At 40.6% G+C, this 23,519-nt stretch overlaps 1 protein-coding gene across 5 annotated transcripts in view; it reads left to right on the top strand.

Annotated features, from left to right (window-relative positions):
- The window catches only part of sec31a (SEC31 homolog A, COPII coat complex component), a 32,203-nt gene extending 13,391 nt beyond the window's left edge, over nucleotides 1–18,812 (top strand). Inside the window, exons 16-31 of one of the 5 annotated variants that reach the window (XM_080046997.1) lie at nucleotides 635–979; nucleotides 2,078–2,384; nucleotides 3,079–3,257; nucleotides 3,821–3,947; nucleotides 4,567–4,712; nucleotides 6,105–6,278; nucleotides 7,663–7,896; nucleotides 8,484–8,576; nucleotides 9,421–9,522; nucleotides 10,738–10,846; nucleotides 11,506–11,937; nucleotides 13,105–13,160; nucleotides 13,482–13,709; nucleotides 14,799–14,918; nucleotides 15,741–15,812; nucleotides 16,912–18,812. In XM_080046997.1, coding sequence (XP_079903123.1) covers nucleotides 635–979; nucleotides 2,078–2,384; nucleotides 3,079–3,257; nucleotides 3,821–3,947; nucleotides 4,567–4,712; nucleotides 6,105–6,278; nucleotides 7,663–7,896; nucleotides 8,484–8,576; nucleotides 9,421–9,522; nucleotides 10,738–10,846; nucleotides 11,506–11,937; nucleotides 13,105–13,160; nucleotides 13,482–13,709; nucleotides 14,799–14,918; nucleotides 15,741–15,812; nucleotides 16,912–17,091 — 2,904 coding nt within the window. In that variant the 3' untranslated portion in view covers nucleotides 17,092–18,812. Of the gene's footprint in view, nucleotides 1–634; nucleotides 980–2,077; nucleotides 2,385–3,078; nucleotides 3,258–3,820; nucleotides 3,948–4,566; nucleotides 4,713–6,104; nucleotides 6,279–7,662; nucleotides 7,897–8,483; nucleotides 8,577–9,420; nucleotides 9,523–10,734; nucleotides 10,847–11,505; nucleotides 11,938–13,104; nucleotides 13,161–13,481; nucleotides 13,710–14,798; nucleotides 14,919–15,740; nucleotides 15,813–16,911 lie in introns of all 5 variants that reach the window. The other 4 variants (XM_080046996.1, XM_080046999.1, XM_080046998.1 and 1 more) reach the window with 4 other exon arrangements.
- Nucleotides 18,813–23,519: the final 4,707 nt, after the last annotated feature.

Below are 23,519 nucleotides of genomic sequence, written 5' to 3'. Positions count from 1 at the left end.
TAAAAACGAGAGGTGCGGGGAGCGTTTAAATGCCAGCGGCTGCACTTTTAATAGGCGTGCTGCCAACGCATCCTGCCATAGAGAATGCAGTGCAGAAAGTGTGTCCTGTGTACATGGTCCCCTAGGCTAGTTGTAATCTAGCTCAAGTACTGTAGTAAACTAGTATCAAGCTAGTTGGTACCCAGGCTCCTATTGAAAAAGAGATTTCGATCTCAATGGGACTACCTTGGGATTTAGTAAATATGACCCCCTGAATTTGAACCCATTTCCCCGTCCCAGGTGGAGCCTCCTGCAGACAGTGTGCAGCCGTCCCATTCTGAATAGTGAGGGGAGAGAGTTGAGCTTGAGTAGTGTATTAGTAGTGCATTAGAGTATAAGGCTACTTAACGGCTAGTTTTAAGCTAGTTGTATTCTCCTTTATTCTTCTATCATTATAACCCTTTACTTTGAACCCATAGCTTTTATACACTGTCTGCAGGAAGCTGTACCTGAGGGAATATAGATGGTTAGTTAGTTATGATAAACTAGTTTCAAGCTAGTTGGTACACAAGTTTGAGATTTCGATCTCAATGGGACTACTTTGGGATTTTGTAAATATAACCCCCTGACTTTGAACCCATATCCCCCGTCCCAGGTGGAGCTCCCTGCAGACATTGTGCAGCCGTTACCAGACCTCAGCCTCCTTCCTCCGGCCGACAACCCAGAGGCCGCCTTCGACATGATCGCTGCAGCAAACATCCAGCCACCGGCAGCCATGTTGGCTCTAGATCCAATGTCCGCCGCCATTTTGGATCCAAATTCCACTCCGGCTTCATTCTATGACACTCCCTTTCCTGAGCCGGCGGAGGAGAAGGCCGCGGGAATAGAGGCAGCAGAAGAAGAAGCAGATGTAGTGGAACCAGTGGTGGATCTGGTGGAAACCGTGGACCAGACTCTTTCTGACTGGCCGTCAATGGATGAGGAGATCGACTTGGAGGAGGTAGAGATTCATCACTGCATTACTGTCTAACTTGTGTTTTTTTTTTTTTTTATTGATTACATTTGTTTAAATGCCTACTTCACCAGTGGGAATATGAAGGTGTATTGAACTCTGAGATCCTATGTAGTATAAATGTGCAAACATTTTAGAAATCGGTTTATCCTAGCCTGAGGAAAAAGCACAAAGAATGTTTTATGGTCTCACTGTCCAACCCTACATTTTCCCATGCGTGACATCACACATGGTAAAATGTAACAGGACAGCTGGGCCAAGGGAAGACTGAGGAAAGACTGAGGGAAGAAAAACCTCATTCATTGTATTATAATAGCGATTTTAGAATGATAGAACGCCAGTTCCGTATGGGTGAAGTATTCCTTTAAACCAATTTTCAGGCATATCATCGCCAACACTTAGACTGGTGTGGAGCAGGAGGTAATTTGAGGAATCAAGGGCTCACAAGAGTCATTACTCTTATCACTTTACTCTTATCTCATTAGAGTTTGAGCTGACACATTAATCCCACCTTTAACCTGAGAAGAGGCTCATATAGGCCAGAGTAACTGAGGTCATCTGTGTGTGTCTAGGGCCTTTAGAGCAAAAGGGCTCTAGCCTGGCCCATAAAAAAAAACAAGAAAAAAACAACTTTAAAAGAAAAAAAGTTGGTACCCTTCTCAATTTGGGAAGAAGACTAAAGTTGACACATTCAAGTCAAGTCAACTTTATTTATACAGCACATTTATAACAGCCGAGGGAGGTGAGGTAAGGTAACTTTATTTGTACCCGAGGGTAGATTTGGTTGCAGTTAAAAAGAATAGGCTGCGTACACACACAGACAACATTAACAACATCGACAGACAGTGACATAAAAGTGACAACAGTGCTCCAGACATAGGAACATGGAACATAAAAGCAATAATTAAAATTAAATTAAAACACAAAACAATAGTGAAAAGTTCTGGTTGGCGCTGCTGGGATAGAACGCTCTCAGCTAGAGATAAAAGCCGAGGAAAATAAGTGTTTTTTTTTAACAAGGACTTAAACTGATCAGTTGTGGCATCAGATCTTATTTAATAAAAAAACATATTTCCTTTGTTCCAGGAGGCTCCAGCACCAGTGGTTGAGGAGCCCATTCCAGTAGAGATCTCAGCGCCAGTGGAGGAACCAATAGAGGAACTAGCACCACCTCCTATTGTTACCCAAACCCTCACTCCTGCTCTAACCCCACCCGCCCCTGCTGCTCTAACCCCACCCGCCCCTGTTGTGACCGAGGCCCTGGCTCCTGCTGTGGTCCCATCCCAAACACTGGCTCCTGTTCCCGCTCCGGATCCGTCCCCTGTTTTCACTCCCGCTCCTCCCGCTCCCACTCCAGCCAACACAGAGGGAGTCAGTCTCAGCATCAGCAAAGGTAAACACCTTTTAAAGCTTTACTATGTAAATATGTCACAGGAATTTGTGGTCTCCTTATTAACTGCTCGGCCATGTCTAGATGATTAGCTGAATTTGTTATCCAAAGCGTGTTTTTGTTTTTATTTTTGTCACTAGTCGCTATGGACCCATCTTTAAAGGGTTCCTCAACAACATACAAGTATCATTACAACATGTTTAGAACGTATTTATTAACATACAAAAGAAAAATAACAACACAAGCGCACGCTGAAATTCTGAATTTGACATGGTGTTTATACAAATACATTGAATATTTTTAACTCTTTGAATGTGATTAAAAAGTTGAATGGAACAATAACTTAATGAAAGTTGCTGAACATTTTTAAGTCTAAATGAAGATTGTGCGATGAAGTATGAACGAGTAATACTTTTTTTTTTTTATATGATTTTCCAGGTCCATACATAACAGTCAATAATAATTACATGTATTTAGCCACCAAAGCCCGGCTTCACTGTCTATCTGTATCTATTAATCCCTGATACATGGACACCTCGTCGGGCATTAACCCTTACATGTCATACTTCTCACTACGCCGTCTGTAGATGTACATTCATAGCCCACAGAAAAGTATCAAAGGTTCAGTAAGCAGTACAAGAGTGAGCAAGGACCCATTTAACACCCTTTTTTAAAACACATTTTCCTTTCTTTTCAGACGTGGACGGGCTGATCACACAGGCCTTGCTGACCGGAGACTTCGAGGGCGCCGTCGAGCTCTGTCTCCATGACAACAGAATGGCGGACAGCATCATCCTGGCCATCGCCGGGGGCAACGAGCTGCTGGAGAAAACACAGAAGAAGTATTTCACCAAGACACACAGCAAGATCACCAAGGTAACAACAAAGAGGAGATTTTTTCTTACTATTTTTATCTTTTTTTTTTTTTTTTTTTCACAAAAAAATTATACTTAGTAGGAATGCTGTAAATATGAACAATAACACTATAAGATGTTAACTTTTTGAATCAAATTGAATACATTTACTTTCAGACATCAAAAATACTAAACCAAACGAAAAGCACAAAAACTTTTTTTCACGAATAAGAAAAATAAAGAAGCATATCAAATATATTCCACTTCTTTTTGCTCTTACAATTAAATATGTATAAAATAAATATGGAGTCATTATTAATATATTTTACTATAAAAAGACCAGTCTGGATTTTTCTTCAATCTTTATCTCTAAATTGCTAAATGGAAATGCTCTTAATGACAATATGTTTGGAGGAATTTGGTAGAAATGTTGTCAGTAGTTTATAGTGTAAAACCAAAATGTTCATTCTACTCAAACATGTGCCTATGAATAGTAAAACAAGAGACACTGAACATTTAGAGTGGTCTCTCAATTTTTTTCCAGAGCTGTATGTGTGTATGAATAACAGTGTTGTTTTCCCTCAGCTGATCAGTGCGGTGGTGATGAAGGATTGGCACGACATCCTGAAGACGTGTGAGCTGCAGAACTGGAGAGAAGCTCTGGCTGCTGTGATGACCTACGCTCAGCCGGGAGAGTTCTCCTCGCTCTGTGGTCAGTGCTGTTACATTAGGGCTACGAAGTGTGTGTGTGTGTGTGTGTGTGTGTGTGTGTGTGTGTGTGTGTGTGTGTGTGTGTGTGTGTGTGTGTGTGTGTGTGTGTGTGTGTGTGTGTGTGTGTGTGTGTGTGTGTGTGTGTGTGTGTGTGTGTGTGTGTGTGTGTGTACGCTCAGCCACAGGAGTTCTCTACACTCAGGTCAGTTAGTTTGAGGAAACGTGCTTATTGTTGTGTGTGCGTAACTTTTTCATATAAATGAATGTCGGTTACATTCAAGCAATCGTCAAATCGTCGCTGATTTAAGCCTATATATCAGCTCCACAAAACTCTCTCTGTATTTCTCAGTATGGCAGCATTTACAAACTGGTGTGACGCCCCTTGACAAAGAAATGTCAGGGGGCGACACCAGTTGAAAAAGAATGTTCAGTTGTTGATTCTACTGCTAAGAAAAAAACCTGGACGTACAGCAGAAGGCATAAAATCCATGCGCCATCACCGAAGGCTTTACCTCATGTAGATGCGCCTTTGCATATTGTTGTGTGAAAGATCAACATTTTTTGTCAGTATCTTTGCTATGAACATGTCCTCCCCTAACTTAACCTGTCTGTTTCTCCAGACCTCCTGGGGCAGCGGCTAGAGGCAGCAGCAGACGCGGAGCTCCAAGCCCAGGCCTGTCTCTGCTACATCTGCGCCGGCAACGTGGAGAAACTGGTCTCCTGCTGGACGAGGGCCCAGGACGGACACGGCCCACTCTCTCTACAGGTGTGTTGAGAAAGTTACGCACTTCGTAGGTCGTCTGGGACAGGTCTACTTACAGTCCCTAGAGTTAGGACTAAACAAGGAGAAGCAGCTTTTAGTTATTATGCACCAACAATCTGGAACAAACTCCCAGAAAACTTGAGGTCTGCTGCAACTCTCAGTTCTTTTAAATCGAGTCTGAAGACTTTTTTGTTTCCATTTTAACCTGCAATTTTTATTTTATTTGCTTCTTTTATTCGCTTTTAAATGTTTTATAATGTGTTTTATGTATTCTAATCTTGCCCCTGTAAAGCACTTTGAGTGGCCTTGTGTCTGAATTGTGCTATATAAATAAACTTGCCTTGCCTTGCCTTGCACTATAGCTTTAATCTCTACAGGTGGGCACTGCCGCTATAAGAGATTTATTAGTTTTTCTTTCTTTTATGTACTGTATATTCTATGTGATGTAAAGTGTCTTTGAGTGACCTGCAAAAAAGCGCTATATAAATCCTATCAATTATTATTATCATTATTATTATTATTATGGACACGACGCATAAGGGCAGCATCTTTGTCCATATTATGCATTGTAATCTAATATTGACTCTATTTGACTCGACATCATTGAAAATGAGGATCATTAAGGTTAATGGTTAATGAAATGAGCTGAATTTGTGTAAAAACATACATTTGAATCGTGTTTCCATGCCATGTTTCCCTCCCTCAGGACTTGGTGGAGAAGGAAATGAGTCAAATTGTGTTTTTCTTTCAAAGGTTTTTTTATTAAATGTTCGTAACATAGAAATTGTAGCACGATTAGTACAAATTTTTTCCCCTTTTTTTTTCCCCGAACATACCCCACCCACATCCCACCCTCACACCCAACAACACGAAATATACACAACATTAAACAAAAATAAACAATCAATATGAAAAAAAAAAAAAAAAAACACACATAAAGAAATAAAATTAAATCAAATAAAAAGGGGGGGTAGCTACTCTTCTATAGTTATTGTTTTTTTTAAATAATTTAGGAAGGGGCGCCAAATTCGGTCAAATTTATTCTCGGATCCCTGGGTTGTGTAACGTATTTTCTCTAAATTCATACATGCCATAATGTCTCGAATCCAATGTGAGTGGGAAGGAGGAGCAGGATCTTTCCACTTGAGTAGGATAGCCCTGCGAGCAAGTAGTGAGGTGAAGGCCAGTACTCTCAGCTTCACTTTAGGTAAGCCTGAATTTGGTGCAATGCCAAAAATTGCAGTGAAAGGGTTCGGCTTCAAATTGTGTTTTTTAAGCTGGTTCTGTTGCTCAGAAATTGACCGAAAATCTTGCAAACAGTTTGTAAACTGCAGCCTCCATCTTTAATCTAAGTATAACACTATAACACTAACATCACCTGTCTCCCTCCCTCAGGACCTTGTAGAGAAGGTTGTGGTTTTGCGTCGGGCAGTAGAGCAGACGCAGCGCTCCGGTCCCACTGCTATCGGCATCCTGCTGGCTGAGAAGATGAGCCAGTACGCTAACCTGCTAGCATCTCAGGGCAGCCTGTCCACAGCCATCAAGTACCTGCCTGACAATACCAACCAGGTCTGTCTGTCTGTCTGTCTGTCTGTCTGTCTGTCTGTCTGTCTGTCTGTCTGTCTGTCTGTCTGTCTATCTATCTATCTATCTATCTATCTATCTGTCTATCTATCTGTCTATCTGTCTATCTGTCTATCTGTCTATCTGTCTATCTGTCTATCTGTCTATCTGTCTATCTGTCTATCTGTCTATCTGTCTATCTGTCTATCTGTCTATCTGTCTATCTGTCTATCTGTCTATCTGTCTATCTGTCTATCTGTCTATCTGTCTGTCTGTCTGTCTGTCTGTCTGTCTGTCTGTCTGTCTGTAGCCATCACATACCTGCCCGACAACACAAACCAGGTCTGTAGCACATCAATAGTTTTCCATCATCAGGTTTTACATTTCATTCTGTAGGTTAGTCTTAAAGGACTTGTATAGAACTAAAGTCTTAAACCTGCAGTGTGTAGAATTTGGGGTTTTATTTCCTAGCAGATTTTGTAGAAAGTAATTATAATATCCATAAGTACATTTAATTTAGTGCATAATAGCTGTAAAGAATGTTTTGAATTATTATTTTTTCCCTTAGAAAGGGTCTCATATATGTCCATATTTCTGCATATTTTGGACCAAGGCCTAGTGCCACCATCTTGAAAGTGTCATAGTTGGAATGTCATCAGGTGCATTGTTTAAAATTTAGAATTGTTCTTGTCCTTGAAGGCCACTGTAGCTTCTGTTATTATTCGAAAGGGTTGGGGTTACCCAGGGAGCGTTGCATTCTAGAACTTTGTAGAACTTTCTCGATGATGTCATATTACACACTGCACCTTTAATTTAGTCCTATTTATTTATTTATTTATTTGTTAGCGGCCTTGGGTCCCTTGAAAAGCCCAATATACATTGAAGTTACTGTTATTGTTGAGCTCTGCAGAAACCCTTGATGTCATTTTTGAATCTCCATGTATTGAACACAGCTTGGAGCTTGTGCAAGTGACTCCGTGTGCACAGTCTAACCTAACCTCAATCTCACACTCCTATTTTGTCCCTCCCAGGTTGCAAGAAGAAGAAATAACATTTTTATTTTTTTGAGAGTCGGAATAGAAATCCACCATTAGAAAATATTTCTTTATTGTGTTTGGATCATTATTAACTATATTATTGGGTATTATTGTCATGTGTCGCTATGAAGAGATGTGATCTAATAGTTATCCATCACAAACCTCTCCTCATATTTAAAATTGAAAAGAGAAGAAAAAAGAAATTGAATTATATTTCTATATCTCTAAATTATTTATTTTGTCTGAGATTGGTCAGGGAAATTGTTGCATTGTTTTTTTTAACTATAATAAAAAGTTTTGAAAAAAAAAGAGAAAATATTTGAATTGTATTTGACATATTTTGTCCCTCCCAGGTTGCCATCCAGCAGCTTCGTGAGCGCCTCAGTCGGGCATTAGGACATCAGCAGCAGCCGGCAGTAGCTCCGGTGGCTCCTGTGGCCCCGGTACAAACACAGAGAGCTCCAGTTCAACAGCAGCCCCAGGCCCCAACTCAACCCCAGGCCAGACCCCAGCCAACACACACCCAGACCCAGCATCTCTTCACCCCCATCCAGCCTCAGCCAGCCAGGGTCCCCCAACCCTCCATGGTAAACCAATCTAAAGGATATGGTGTTTTTGTTTCATTTGATTACTTTATATATACAGGTGAAACTCATATTATTAGAATGTCATGGAAAATGAATTGGAATTGAGGCAAGAATTCATGCAAAAGGGGCCCAAACCAAGTAGTGAGTACATATGGATGATTATACTTTATAGAGGGCCGACATTTCTGTATTTAAAATCCCTTTTTTATTGATTTCATGTGATATTCAAATTTTCTGGGATTTTGAATTTGGGGCTTTCATAAGCTGTAAACCATAAAAACCAAAATTATAACAAATAAAGGCTTGAGATATCTCACTTTGCATGTAATGAGTCTTTATAATATATGAGTTTCACCTTTTAAGTTGAATTACTGAAATAAATGACCTTTTGCACGATATTCTAATTTTTCGAGTTTCTATATATATGTATATTTTAAATAATTTATTCCAAGTGCAATCAATATTATATTAACTCAAGTGACTGATAAGATGCAAGCCCCGTACTGACTACTTTCTAACTCTTTATGTTTGTTTAATCTGTTCTTAATGTTTTATGTTATGATATTATGTTCTATTCTATCCCCCAGCCTGCGATGGTCCCCCAGCCCACTGCAGCAGCCCCTCCACAGATGCCCACACCTCCCACCTCTGCCCCAGCTCAGCAGCAGTATTACCAGCCCGTGAGTTCACGAGTTTCTATCACATATCAAGTTTTCTTTTCACTTAGCGATAAAATGCTATCAGACCCCATCGCTAACACACTCTCACACACACACACACACACACACACACACACACACACACACACACACACACACACACACACACACACACACACACTAACCTGCAGTTTGCTCTTGTGTTGTTTTCCATTTCATTCCATTGAAGATCCCTTCCAGCCAGGGTTTAAATCAAAACTTATTCCTAAATGTAATAGTAAAATATTGGTGATGAATAATTTGACTATGCTTAACTTTGGTGCTTGATAGCGTATGATAAACACCTTTTCTTTTTTTTGGGTGTTCCTGTAATTTGAACCCTGGCTCTGGTCCAATGCTTTGTGGTGTTTTGTTGTTCGGTGACCCCCCCTCCCCACCCCCCACCCCCCCTCCCCACCCCCACCTCCTCGTTCCCATTCCCTATGGAGATGTTTTTTGCTATCTTTATTCAAGAGTGTGGTCTTTTTATTTGAGAGCATGTTTTTCTTAATATTATCATTAACATCTAATATACTGTTAACTAGAGCAAGCTAGTACAATATAAATCTTTTACAAAATCCAATTTTTGAGGGATATAAAATATCAACAAAACTAATATTTTTTGTCTATCGCACACATCTAGTGTAAGGGGAAAGTTTAAGGTAAAAGAACTACAACCAATCTGAATGTGAAATCAATATATCATGCTCTCAAATTGCAAGACCACACTCTTAAATTAAAAATAGTGGGGAAAAAAACCCTCCATCCTTCCATCCCCTCCTCTTGCTGCGGCCATCATTGTGCCGTGTGTGTCTCTGTGCTTCAGGTGAGGGCTGCTTCCACTGTCACCTCCTGGAGTAACCAAACCCCCACAGCCCTCCCCACTGCCCCCCTCCCTCCCCAGGCAGCGGGACCCCCCGACCAGCAGGTAGAATGACCCACTGACCCCTTAGCACGCTAGCACGACCTAGCATGACCTAGCACCAGGTTTACACACACCTATGGGCTGTGTTAAAAGCCCTACTAACGTCCTACTCATACTCAAAGCCCTGCTAACGTCCTACTCATACTAAAAGCCCTACTAACATCCTACTCATACTAATACGAGAAGATTTTGTGTATGGATCGATAGGTAACTTTTCCTATATTCAACTGCCCCACAATGCATTGCGTCTTTTCAAACGACATGGAAGTTTTTTTTTTTAGAATTCATTATTGCTTCTGTATACTTCAGTGTAAACGGTCCGACGAACCTCGCATACACAATCGATGGTTAAGTAGACAGTATGTAGTATAAACATGTTGAGTATGTAGGAGGGAGGACATTAGTAGGGCTTTAAGTAGACAGTATGTAGTATAAACATGTTGAGTATGTGGGAGGGAGGACGTTAGTAGGGCTTTAAGTAGACAGTATGTAGTATATACATGTTGAGTATGTGGGAGGGAGGACGTTAGTAGGGCTTTAAGTAGACAGTATGTAGTATATACATGTTGAGTATGTGGGAGGGAGGACGTTAGTAGGGCTTTAAGTAGACAGTATGTAGTATATACATGTTGAGTATGTGGGAGGGAGGACGTTAGTAGGGCTTTTACAACACAGCCCTGCTGATGTTTACAGATGTTCCCAAGCCCGCATTTTCCCCATAGCAACCGCTAGTTGCTGTTGAAGCTATGGCTGTTTCCTGTTTGTCCTGGGATGTCTTGCATGCACTGGACCATTCAAGTCTTTCATTTGACATCAGTAACATTTGTCTGCTTGTCTAAATCATACAACGCTACATTAAAGGTGGAGACAGTGATTCTGGAGAACGCTTGTTGTCCAAATCTCTTTTAGTCAAAATCAGTGAATTTCTCCTCAAGATCCGCTACCTGTCTGTACTGTGTGTGCCTAGGCTCTGTAAACTGGTATGTAAACAAAGGGTATTTAAAAAAAGTCAACATTCCTGTTTACAGAGCCTAGGCTGTGTATTGACACTTGTTCAGTGCACACACAGTACGAACAGGTAGCGGATCGTGAGGAGATACTCACTGATTTTGAAAACAAAAAAAATCCAGAATTGTTGACTCCACCTTTTAATCTGGGTATTATATATCCATGTATAATAATCTGTGTATATTGTGTGTGTGTGTGTTATTTTAGCAGATGGAGCCTCTGAACCCGATGTACGCCATGCCCCCGTCCCTCTCAGCGGGCGGGCCCCCCCCACCGGCCTCCTCCACTCCTGCTTACATGATCTCACACCAATACCAGCGTAAGAGATTTAACATATCATACAACCTAAAGACTTGTAGCCTCAAAACACTTACAAGCATTTTCCTCTGGTAATGTTTGACTTGAATGCTGCTTAGTATACTAACTAACAGACTATGTGAATGCCTTGTTTGAATAACTTTGTATTATGCTTGTCTCTTAGCATGTTGTCTTGTCTTCTGTACTCTACAAGCTAAACTTAAATCCTTTCAGCATGCACTGTGCTGTAACTAGCCTGAATCTGTTTATTTAAAGGTGCAGTCAGTGATTCTGGAGAACGCTTGTTGTCAAAATCACTTTTCTGTCAAAAATCAGTGAATATCTCGTCACAATCTGCTACCTGTCCGTACTGTGTGTGAGCTGAAAAAAAATCCAGTGTTAATACACAGCCTAGGCTCCTTTTTTAAATGGGAATGTTACCAGCTATGTTTACATACAGTTTACAGAGCTTAGGCTGTGTATTATCCAAGCTTTTTTTTCATCGCACACACAGTACAGACAGGTAGTGGATCGTGAGGAGATATTCACTGATTTTGACTTTTTCACAACAATCAATTCTCCAGAATCTCTGACTCCACCTTTAAGGCCTTTTTGCACGTTATCAGTAGTCAAACTAACCGCATCATCTCATCTTGTTCCCTCTCTCTGTGAACCCCTCAGCCTACCCCCAGGCCAGCCAGTACCCTGCTGGGCCCGGGGTACCTTCCCCCGCCCTCTATCAGCCCTTCCAATACCCCTCTTCTTCCACCTCTACTGCAGCCCCCCAGCCTCCTCCTCTCTACCCTTCCTCTATCTCTTCCACTGTCCCGGCCGCCGAGCCACCGGGCTTTCTCTCTCACTACACACAACAACAACAACAGCAGCAGCAGCCATCTTCCCCTGTCTACCCTGGACAAGCCCCGCCTTCTTTCTCTTCCACTTCCTCGTCTGTCTATCAAGCCCCTCCCCCTTTCTCTCCCACATCCTGCCCGACCTCCCCTGTCTATCCCAATGCGCCGCCGTTGAATTCGTTGCCCTCGGAGCGCCGCCCGTCCTTCCAACATGGCGGCCCCGGCTCTCCTGTGGCCTACATGCCTGCCGCTCCACTCTCAGGTACAGGGCAGAGAACTGGGCTGAATCTGAACTGCCTCTGATCATCATAATTAATAGATTATATTATTATCATTGTGTTATGATAATATATATATTATAGGATACATGATGATAGAACGGCCGTGTTCCCCAAAAAAATTCAAATGCATTAAAAAAATTATTGCAAGTGCGGCCGTATTGTTATCAAACAAATTCATAGTTTGATTGATTGATTGATTATATAAAAAAAAGAAAATATGTAATTATAACAACCTTTTTAAACACATTTTGTTAGATTAGTAAATTATCCACTCTCAGGTACAGGGCAGAGAACTGGTCTGAACTGGCTCGGATTCGTAGTCCACGAACGGCATTATAATTTTTTTTTTTTTAAACATTCACAATTTGATTGAAAGTAAACCATTTAAAAAAATTTTAAAAAGATTTTAATTGTTTTTAAATAAAATGTTTGACAAATGAGAACCTTTTATTTAAACACATTTTTTTGATTAAATTGTTTAATAGTTTGATTAATAATTTATCATTTAATCCAAAAAGATCAGAACATTACCTTGTTAAAGTGGCTACGAGGAACTTTCAGTTTGTGTTCATTAATCCTAGCGGCCCCTTTGGACAAAAGCGGTAGTGATCATCAGAGGAAAAATTTGATTTGTTTCAAAAAAAGCTTATAGAAATTAAGTTCCTCGTAACTACTTTACATGTTGTTTAAATCAAATAATTTTCTATCAGACACATTTTTAAAACATGAAATGGACTGTGCCCTGGTAGTGTGAGAGTGAGTAAGTGGGTTAAAGGGACACTGTGTAACATTTTAAGTAATTTATTAGCTAAAATCAATATCCTCATTCATAAATATGTCCTCATTGGTGTAAAATCACCTCTGCCAATGATCTGAATTATCTTCCTGAGCGGAGAATTACAAATATTAATATTAGATTTTGTACATTGAGCGGGCAAGTCTTATGGAGGAATCCATGTTGGTTGGAATGTCATCAGGTGCATTGTTTAGAATTTAGAATTGTTCTTGTCCTTGAAGGCCACTGTAGCTTCTGCTATTATTCTAAAGGGTTGGGGTTATCCAGGGAGCGTTGCATTCTAGAACTTTCTAGAACTTTCTTGATGATGTCATATTACACACTGCACCTTTAAGACTGTTTCTTTCTGCAGGACCTCAGAATGGCTGGAACGACCCTCCAGCTCTGAGCAGAGCAACAAAGAAGAAGGTGAGTTTATCTGTGAAGACATATAAATGATCTATGTCGTTTTCTAAAATTTTAACTTTTTTCTTGAAGTGCATAATAATATATGTTTTTTTTTAATCTCATCCATGACCCCAATACTCTTCTGTACAGAATGTCAGTAATTTCAAAATAAAACGTAAATTTTTCATCCAACAGCAGTTTTATTTTTCTACATTTAAGCTTTCTTCTTGAAGTGAATAATAAATCATAAAAGAATGTAAAACAATTATAAAATGTAAAAAATCCTAACAGGATATATAGATAAATATATAATAAATAAAACGTTATTTTATTATATTTCAGCCGGCTCCGCAGCAGTATGCCCCCCCGGCCCCCATCATGTCTCCTCTGGGCGCCGCTGACCCCCAGCCCCTCCCCCCCCAGGGTCACCACGGCAACCAGCAGGGTCACCACGGGAACCAGGGCCCCTACCAACAGCAGACTCTCTCCCCGACGACCATGAACCCCGCCGCCATGCCTCCAACCAGCATGGAGGGGGCTCCAGGGGCACCCACCGGAGAACACATACAGGTACTGTTAGAAATAAAATTCTACCGTGTTCTTTTAACCAGAGTTGAAGAAGGAAAAACAAGTAGAAGATTTATTTCAAAGCTTAAAGATTTATTATCTAAATTGAGTGAGCAGAAACATGTAGGCCTACATAGAGCTTACTGGATTCTCAAAAAACGTCCCCAGTAAGACTGAAGACAAAATGGTGAGACAAAGTGTTATATGGAAACAAATACATTATTTCTGATTGGTTGACTATGTGTTAGAGGCTGGCCGATGACGTCTTCTTCTTGCTGGTCTTCATAAGATACATTTCATGTTTTACTAAGAGAGTGCTCATAAGAGAGGTGAAGGGAGGGTGCGGGGTCGTTGCTAGGCCGGTTGTCATGTGCAGGCTCATCCCACACAAATAGTTCTCCCCTGACCTTGGGCAAAGTACCTACTGAAACTGCCTGCCTCTGCATATACAGTTTTGTTATGTGCAGTTACAAATAGTGAATGCATGTGAAGTTACTAAACATACAAAAGTGTATAAGTTTAAAAAGCACACTACTATAAAATTTAAATTATTCTCACAGTACACAGCTAACATATATTTATTTGGTTATTTTATTTTATTATTATTATTATTATTATTATTATTATTATTATTATTATTATTATTATTTCTGCACAAACTGTATTAGGCATAAAAGTAAAAATCCTACTGCTGCAAAAGGAGTTTGTAATAGATTCTTAATAGACAGACTGTAATAGACACAGTGAACATGTGTTTTTATTTATTTCGTTGTAGGGAATAGGCATATTAATGAACATTCGTCACAGTAAATAGATTACAGAATCAAATGTGTTCCATTCTGACACAAAAAAACATCAGGGATAGCAGCAGAACAATGTGAACACCAAGGCACTGCTGTTAAGAAAAGGCTAAAATACCTTTATTTTCTCTCTCTCTCTCTCTCTCTCTCTCACTCACTCACTCACTCACTCACTCACTCACTCACTCACTCACTCACTCACTCACTCACTCACTCACTCACTCACTCTCTCTCTCTCTCTCTCTCTCTCTCTCTCTCTCACACACACACACACACACACACACACACACAGCCCCTGCAGTCCATTCCTGCTGAGAAGATCTTGAAGAAGCCGATCCCCGATGAGCATCTGGTGCTGAAGAACACCTTCGAGGGTTTGATCCAGAAGTGTTTGGCTGTAGCTACCGACCCCGTGAGTTCAACTATATCAAATCAGTTTTATTTGTATAGCCCAAAATCAGAAATACATTTGTCTCAGTGGGCTTTACATTTCATACAATATGATACAATATGATACAATATGACACCCTGCCCTTACACCCTTAGCTCGGCTGAGAAAAAACTCCCAGTAAAAACCCTTTACCGGGAATAAAAAAAATTTAAGAAATCTCAGGGAGAGTCGACAGAGTAAGGGATCCCTCTCCCAGGACGGACATACTGCAATAGATGTCATAAGTAGAGAAAATCTACCTCTAAATGCCTAATTTAATTTAAGTATATGAGCTACTGTCATGAGTGACGCTACTTTTCTTTTACTAGCTCTACCTCTATATCTGTTGCTTTAATTTAAATACACTGAACACAAATATAAACGCAACACACACACACACACACACACACACACACACACACACACACACACACACAATAAAAGTTTAAAAAAAAACTGACTGGTTTTCTGAGCAAAAAACAAAAGTGGGTGCGTTTATATTTTTGTAAAGTGTATATGTGCTACTTTCATAATTCTACATCTCTAGTTTAATTTAAACATATGTGCTACTAAAAATGCAAAATAATTAAATGTATCATATAAGTATGTGTGCTACTATCCTTTGCATTTATTTTGTATTTTTTTTTACTTAGCTCATGCTTGTGAAATGAAATAAGATAACATACAGTCATTGATACTGTTGATACAAAAAGAAATGTCATTATAAAAGTATATGTAATACTGTCCTTACACTGCAATTCTACTTGAAGATTTGTAATATCTCTGTTCTGCTCTTTCTCACAGCAAACTAAGAGGAAACTGGATGACGCCAACAAACGTCTGGAAGCGCTTTATGACAAACTCAGAGAGCAAACGGTGAGTGTGGCTGATTGGGTCGAATTCTTGCACTTGTGTTATGAGCTTAAAATTTAAGACTACAGTTTAAGCCACAAATAACAAAGTTGATGTAAACACTCCATGAAAAAAATGATGGCAAAACGTCGTAATACATCTCATTTAAAGCCCTACTTCACTGGTGGGAATATGAAGGTGTATTGAACTCTGAGATCCTATGTAGTATAAATGTGCAAATATTTTAGAAATCGGTTCATCCTAGCCTGAGAAAAGACAGAGAGTGTTTTATGGTCTCACTGTCTAACCCTTCATTTTACCATGTGTGACATCACACATGGTAAAATGAAGGGTTAGGATTAACAGGACAGCTGGGCCAAGGGAAGACTGAGGAAAGAAAAACCTCATTCATTATATTATAATAGCAATTTTATAATGATAGAACGCCGGTTCCGTATGTGTGAAGTATTCCTTTAAGTACTTTTTGCTAAATTTGGTTGTATGAAAAGTGCTATACAAATTAAGTCTCCATGATTGATTGACCTAGTGGTCAGCTCCGGTATACGTGATTGGCTTAATATCAATCAAACCTGGTTGAAAATGTTTACACCGGCCCAACCCCACTAAACCTTAGCTAAATAAACATGTATTTTGTAAAGTTGACAGATATTGGAGCTTTATATTGTGCTTTTATTTTCCTCTCCAGCCTAACTTTAGCTTTATAAACATGCATTTGATGGGGCGCTCTGGTGGCGTAGTGGATAGAGCTAGTTACCATATTGGCACCGGCCTTCATTGCAGTGGTCGCGGGTTCAAATCCAACCCGTGGACCTTTACTGCAGGTCATCTCTCTCTCTCTCTCTCTCTCTCTCTCTCTCTCTCTCTCTCTCTCTCTCTCTCTCTCTCTCTCTCTCTCTCTCTCTCTCTCTCTCTCTCTCTCTCTCTCTCTCTCTCTCTCTCTCTCTCTCTCTCTCTCTCTCTCTCTCTCTCTCTCTCTCTCTCTCTCTCTCTCTCCATTTCAACTCTGTACAATCCAATAAAGCTTGAAAATGCAAAAAAAAAAAAAAAAAAATGCATTTGATAAGGTTGACAGATCTAATTTGTACTGTTCTTCTTTCTCCAGCTTTCTCCAGCCATCGTGGGCGGCCTCCACAACATCGCGCGCAGCATAGAGTCCAGATCGTACACCGAGGGACTCAACATACACACACACATCGTCGGCAGCAGCAACTTCAGCGAGACCTCTGCCTTCATGCCCGTGCTCAAAGTGGTGCTCACACAGGCAAATAAACTAGGTGTTTGAATGTGTAGGAAAAAACTGGAAAATTCCAAACTCCTACTCCGAGAATTTTCCAATTTTTTGGACCGTCGGAAAGGAAGGGGTCGAACTAATTTTAAATAGAAGATGGAAAATATGTTTTATTTTGTAGGAGCAAAAAGGCATTTGACGGAAGAATTCAGAGATGAGTTAATTCTCCTATGTGCCATTCATAATTATTTTTTTTCTATCAAAACACAAGCCATGCTAATATCAGTCGCACACAGTGGTGAAAGTAAATTCTGAGCCGTGTGCAAACAAACATAAAATCAAGGCTTAAGGCTAAAGTACCACCTAAATCTACCAACACTAAATATTAGTTTTTTAATTCAACCTTGTAGTCCCATATGTGGATTCATATATGAGAATTTAAAGATTAATGCTACAATCGTTTAGAAGCATAATATAAGTTTCAGCATTAGGAGATGGAGTTAAATCTTCCATTTATTGACCGATATTAAACAGGAAATTAAGGAATAGCAGCGGAAGAATATTCAGGAATATTTTAAGGGCATTTTCTAGTAAAAAAAATTAAATATTGTATAAAATATAATTTCAAAATAAATGTAATAAAATAAAGATGAAGCTAATCTCCGCAAATTCAGCATTAATGTCAGAATTGCCGCAAACCTTTGCATCGAAATCGTTAAATCATGTTCAGCATTACATTAGCTTTTAATTCTTTATAGACATTGAGTATTTGTGCCCGATAACAATAATGCTCAGAAGAGGTTTTTTTTTGTGATCCATAGATAGATGCATAGAATCTTCTCCTAATAAAGTGCAAAATCACGCTTTTATTTTTAACATTTAAACGCATCACTGCCTGCTACGTGCACTTTGCAGCACATCTGCAAATCATGTGGCCACAGGTGAAAGAAGAGAAGATGTTAATTCATTTAAAGCTATAGTGCGTAACTTTTACATGGAAATGGCCAATAAACAAGTTGATTGAGCCTACTAACCAGTCGTTGATTCTACTGTTAAGAATAGTCCTAGATGTACAGCAGAAGGTATAAAATCCATGCGCCATCACTGAAGGCTTTACCTCATGTAGATGCATTGACAGTGCGGTTGTAATTACTCCTGGGGGGCGACAGACGTTATGCACTGTAGCTTTAAAAAAAACATAAACACGACCGTCCCTCACACTAGAAAGTAAAGCAGAATTGATGCTTAAAGTGCCAGTTTTTAGAGAAAAAATTATGAATTTTTTTTTAACCCCTATCTGGCTTATTTTTCACCACTGGTGTCACTACGATGGACCAAGATAATGTCTGTGTGTGTGTGTGCGTGGGAGATGTCATTGCAAAAAAATGCAGTCCCCGTCCGTTGAGTACGTTTTCATGTTGTTTTAATTCATTTTTTTTTGTTTATTTCGTCAGTGTAATCACGAGGCTCAGCTAAGTGCAATGGACTTTAAAATGTGCTTTTATGGAATTTTAAAGTATGCATGCGTAAACAAACGGCTAACAGTCTTTCTCAAGTGGCATTGTGGAAGGTACACAGTACATTTTTCTGCCAATTTTTTCGGACCTCAGACGGAAACTGGAAGGAGACTTGTAACTTGATTTTCATTCCAACTTTAAAGAGGGCTGTAGTCTGAGCGGTGCACCTCGCTGTATGTTGTTAATAAAGGACAAACAAGACTTTGTTTAAGATCGCCTACATGCAATATTTTCAATAAATAGTATTTATTTACAATATGATGGCGTGTGTTTTTTCTTTAATTTACAGGTGTCACCAAATGTTACTGAACTGTTACTACACAGGACCAGAAAAGTCACTCAATTTTTATTTATTATTTATAAAAATATTTATTTTCAAAGAAGAGCATTGCTGCCATGCCACGAAAAGAAAAAAAGTGCTGTCATTTTAAAACTCACAAAAATGTTCAAGTAATAACTCCAACAACCCATTTTAGAACAATACCACATTATAACAATTTGTTTTTATTGTTATAACAATATACCAATGTCCTTGTCAGAACGTTTCATGTCATAATGTGATAACTTACTGTGTTATATTATGTCAAATATTCAAGTTATGGATAAATAAATTGGTTTTGTGCGGACATTGACTCCCCTTGAGCATGTAATGTCACTCCAGTAATAAAATGGGACTTGGCACTCGTTCTGTATCGCCCCATGAAACAACTGTAAACTTATTCTATACTTTTTACTCTCTGTATTTAATGTTGTTACAGTGATTACTGTAGAAATACTTAAAGGGAAATGCTTAAGGATTCAGATCAATCATGATTGTTTTGATTTTTATTGTTTTGATTTTTATTGTTTTTTTTATTATTTGTTTTATCGTTTGTTTGTCTTTTTTATTTTAAAGGAATTGTAAAAAAAAAAAAATTCAACTCTTAGCTTTTAGCCTCACTCTCCGGCTCAAGAAAAGGCAACAGAAACCGCTCCTGGAAACTGTGCTTGAATTTAAGATATAGAAATGGGCAAAGGTCGCTCATCCAGGTTAGCTTAGCTCAAACACTGGTAGTCAAGGGGAGCAGGTCAAAAGATAAACTTCACAACATCAGTAAACGGTCCTGTGTGCTTGTTGGGACTTGTCTAATTACCCAATATGATGCAATATATAAGTATACACTTTGTCATTCAAACACCAAATACACGTGTGACCATTATGGGCACTTCCTGGTTTCTTTCCAGTATACCGGACTCTAAAATGACAAAACGTGTAAAAAAATATATAAAGTACAAAATAATCTGGTATATAAACAAGTAATGACAAGCACACAGGAGGGTTAACGTAATGTTAAGTGTATCTTTTGACCTGCTCCCCTTGACTACCTGTGTTCGAGCTAAGCTAACCTGGATGAACGACCTCTGCCCATATCTACATCGAAAACGCACACACAGTTACAGGAACGATTTCTGTCGCATTTTCTTGAGCCGGAGAGTGATGCAAAAAGCTAGTAAATTCAAAAAGTTGAAATATTCCTTTAAAGATGTAATGAATATGGTAAAGTTGGAGGATGAGGCAAACTGAAGGTAGTTTGGGCTTTCAGGGATACGGATGGATCGATGGGGTGTCAGTCAGGGAGCAAAATGTCCTCAAGCCCTTCTGAAAAACCTGAGGAATCTCTTCCTCAGGGATAATTTTTTGGGCTTTTTCTCGGTCTCTTTGCCCTGCTCTTCTTCGAGGTCCTTCTGCCTCTGCTGACGTTTTCTCTCCTGGACTCTCAGTGTTCTCTCAGTGTTCTTCTTCACGACAGACGTTCGTTCAATCAGGTCTTTCGTCTGGACCAGAAACATTTCTACTTCCTTATCGAACTCGTCCTTCTCCCTCTGCCTCTGCTGCTCTCTGTGGAGAGCCTCAGCTTCAGCGGCCTTCCAGTTGGAACGTTGCAGGGTGATGATTTTCCTGTTCTTCTGGAAAATCACAATCTCCTGGGCCTGGACTCTGTCGTGGAGTTGGAACAGGAGGACTTCCAGGTTGAGGAGGTTGTGAGCCCTCTTCTGCTCAGCCTGGTCGTAGAAAGCCTCACTGTCTCTCAAATCTTCCTTTAGCTGCTTCACCTCAGCAGCTAAAGCCTTGTTGTCATTCTGGAGCTTTGCTGTCTGCTCCGTCTGTTTGGATCTGAGCTCCTGGAGTTCGAGCTCAGACACGTAAACCATCCGCGGTGGGGGAGAGGACTCAACCCCATCACAGCAGGTCACGGTCGGCTTTCTTCTGAACATTTCCAGAAGATCAGCCACAGCTTCAGTTGCCTTCTTGAGCTGGATGGATGTGTGATCCTCTTGGACCACCATCTGCTGACCTTTGAGCTCAGACACATCACTCAGTCCTGGTGGGGGAGAGGACTCAACCCCATCACAGGCCTTGGTCGGCTCTCGGTTGTTCTCTTCTAGCAGGTCTACTGAAGCTTCCTCATCTGTCTTGTTTGCAATTGTCTCGTCAGTCTCTTGAATCGTGAGCTGAGTCGGCTCTAGCTCTGAGACGTTGCTAATTTCTCTCAGAAGGGAATTTGCCTCAACTTCTTCACAGGCTGTCTTGTTTGGCTGTCTTCCTACCAGCTCCACCTGCGCTTCTGTAGATCCATTGTCCATGTTGACTCTTTTGATTTCCTCCGTCAATTCTATATTTTCTGTCCTGAGCTGCTGACAATTGATCTCAGGGACTTGTTGAATTGTTGTCTGTTGTGGGGGAACTTCCACCCCATCACAGGCCATGGATGGCTCTTCTTGAAGAACTGCAGACACTTCCTTGTCCACATTTGCTTTGTTACTTTGCTCCTCCGCTACTTCAGTCCCGAGCTTCTGAATATCAAGCTCAGGGACGCAAATATTTTCTGGTAGTGGGGGAGTAGCCTCAACCCCATCACAGTCATTATCATTTTGAGCCTCTGGAGCTACACTGTCCACATTGACTATTGTGTTTCCCTCCTTCACTTCATTGATGAGCTGTTGACTGTCAAGCTCCTCTGTTTCTTCAGTCTCGAATTTCTGATGCACGAGCTCGGGGACGCAAATTATTTCTGGTGGTGGGGGAGAGACCTCAACCCCGTCACATGCTTTGTTCTTAATCTTTGGAGCCTCTGAATCTAGATTGTCAATGTTGCCTTCGATAACTTCTTGAGTGACTTCGGTAGTTTTTCCCTGCTGTGGGGGAACCTCCACCTCTTCACAGGCCACGGTCGGCTTTATTCTGTACTTTGCCAGAAGAGCGGCTTTTGCTTCCCTTGCCTTCTGAAGCTGGATTGTCGGGTGAAGCTCTTCGATAAAGACTTTCTGACACTTAAGCTCAGATTCGATGATCGACTTTGAATTTTCAGGGGGAGAAATCTCAACCCCGTCAAATGCCTTGGTCTGCTCCGGTGACATTTCTGAAGATTCCTTGATGGATTCTTCTGTGTCTCGTGTCTCAAGCTGCTCACGCTCGAGATCACCGACGTAGATCATACCTGGTGGAGGAGTGAACTCAACTCCATCGCAGGCCTGGCTCTGGTTCCTTCTCAAGAGCTCCAGCAGAACAGCTGAAGCTTCTTTGTTAACCACCTTAACTTTGGTGGCTTCCTCCGTCTGTTGGCTTATCTGCTGCTGACGTTCTAAGTCACCAACATAGATCATACCAGGTGTAGTCGGGGGAGAAGCCTCAACCCCAACACAGGCCTGGGTCGTGTTTCTTCTCAACAGTTTGAGAAGAACCCCTGACCCATCGATGTCCACCTTGACCTCGGTGGATTGCTCGGTCGTCACAGTCCCGAGCTGCTGTCGAGGTTTAAGCTCAGGGACCTGGATTGAAACTTTCTTGGGGGGAACCTCCACCTCCGCCCCATCACAGGCCTTGCCACTGCCAGCCTGGTCCCTCAGGGGGGTGCGGTAGGGTGCTGGTGGAGTCCAGAGCGTTTTCTTTTGGACAGGAGGAAAATCCGCGTCGTAAAAAGTTTTCGTAGGGACACCTGTTTGAGTGGGCACCTGTTGCTGTGGTGCACCCTCTGTAGAAGCAGCTTTCTCGGGCTGTCTCTTCAGAGTCCAGTAGCAGGGCACTTTCTCTGGCTCTCTGCCCGGCTGGTCGCCCTTCTCTGCCTGGAGGTGTTCTGTGGGGTGTTGTTCCTCCCTGCCCTGTGCCTGGCAGGTTGGGCTCCTCACTGCCTGCTGAATGTTCACAGTCTCTGGAAGATCTGTTGCAGTATAAACAACGGCCTCCTTCTGCCTTCGGAGACCTGAGATCCTGTTGTTCCAGGAACTGTAGTTGGACTCGGTCGGCTGGAAAACATTTTTCTTCTCCTTGTTTTTCCCTTTCTTGTTCTGTTTCGGTTGTTTCTCCATTTCGTATAAAATTGAAGATTTTTCTGGAGTGATCAATCTGTGCTGTGGATTCCTTTGTGATTAAGGTGGTTGTGAGTGACCAGGATTTTGGGTCCTATTTATAAACTCTGGTTCTAGAATGTTCCTTTGATGTTGGATCAGTAGTGTGATGTCAGATGATGATCAAAGGACATTCTGTAGAATGACATAGAATGGAATGTTGCTTTGTAACTTGTTTTTGTTAATTTTTTAATTACCATGGAAACCATGAATTGTGGCCTACTACTGCTTAATTGGTCATCTAAAAATGGCGTCTTTAACTAAACAGAAAAGTAAAGTTTAAGTATTCTTGCCACGCAACTTAATTTCCTAATAAAAAAGAGTTTATAAATTACTTTTTATCGTTCTATTTCTCATGTAGAGATGACATAAACATTGGCTGATGTTACTACATGTCGTTCATAAAAAAATATCTTTTAAACCCCCCCCCCCCCTCCCCTCCCAAATTATTTTTTTAAGATATTCAAGCTTTTTATTGTCATACATACATTTCGGTTCTTGACAATACCAGCCCTAATAATAAACGAGAAACAGTATAACATTATGAAAATGGATGTATGAATATGTGGCCCTAATACT

Source organism: Ammodytes marinus (assembly GCF_949987685.1).
Source record: "Ammodytes marinus genome assembly, chromosome: 18".
Lineage (NCBI taxonomy): Eukaryota > Metazoa > Chordata > Actinopteri > Uranoscopiformes > Ammodytidae > Ammodytes > Ammodytes marinus.
Note: the sequence above shows the minus strand (reverse complement) of the source record. Positions and strands in the feature narration are given on the sequence as shown.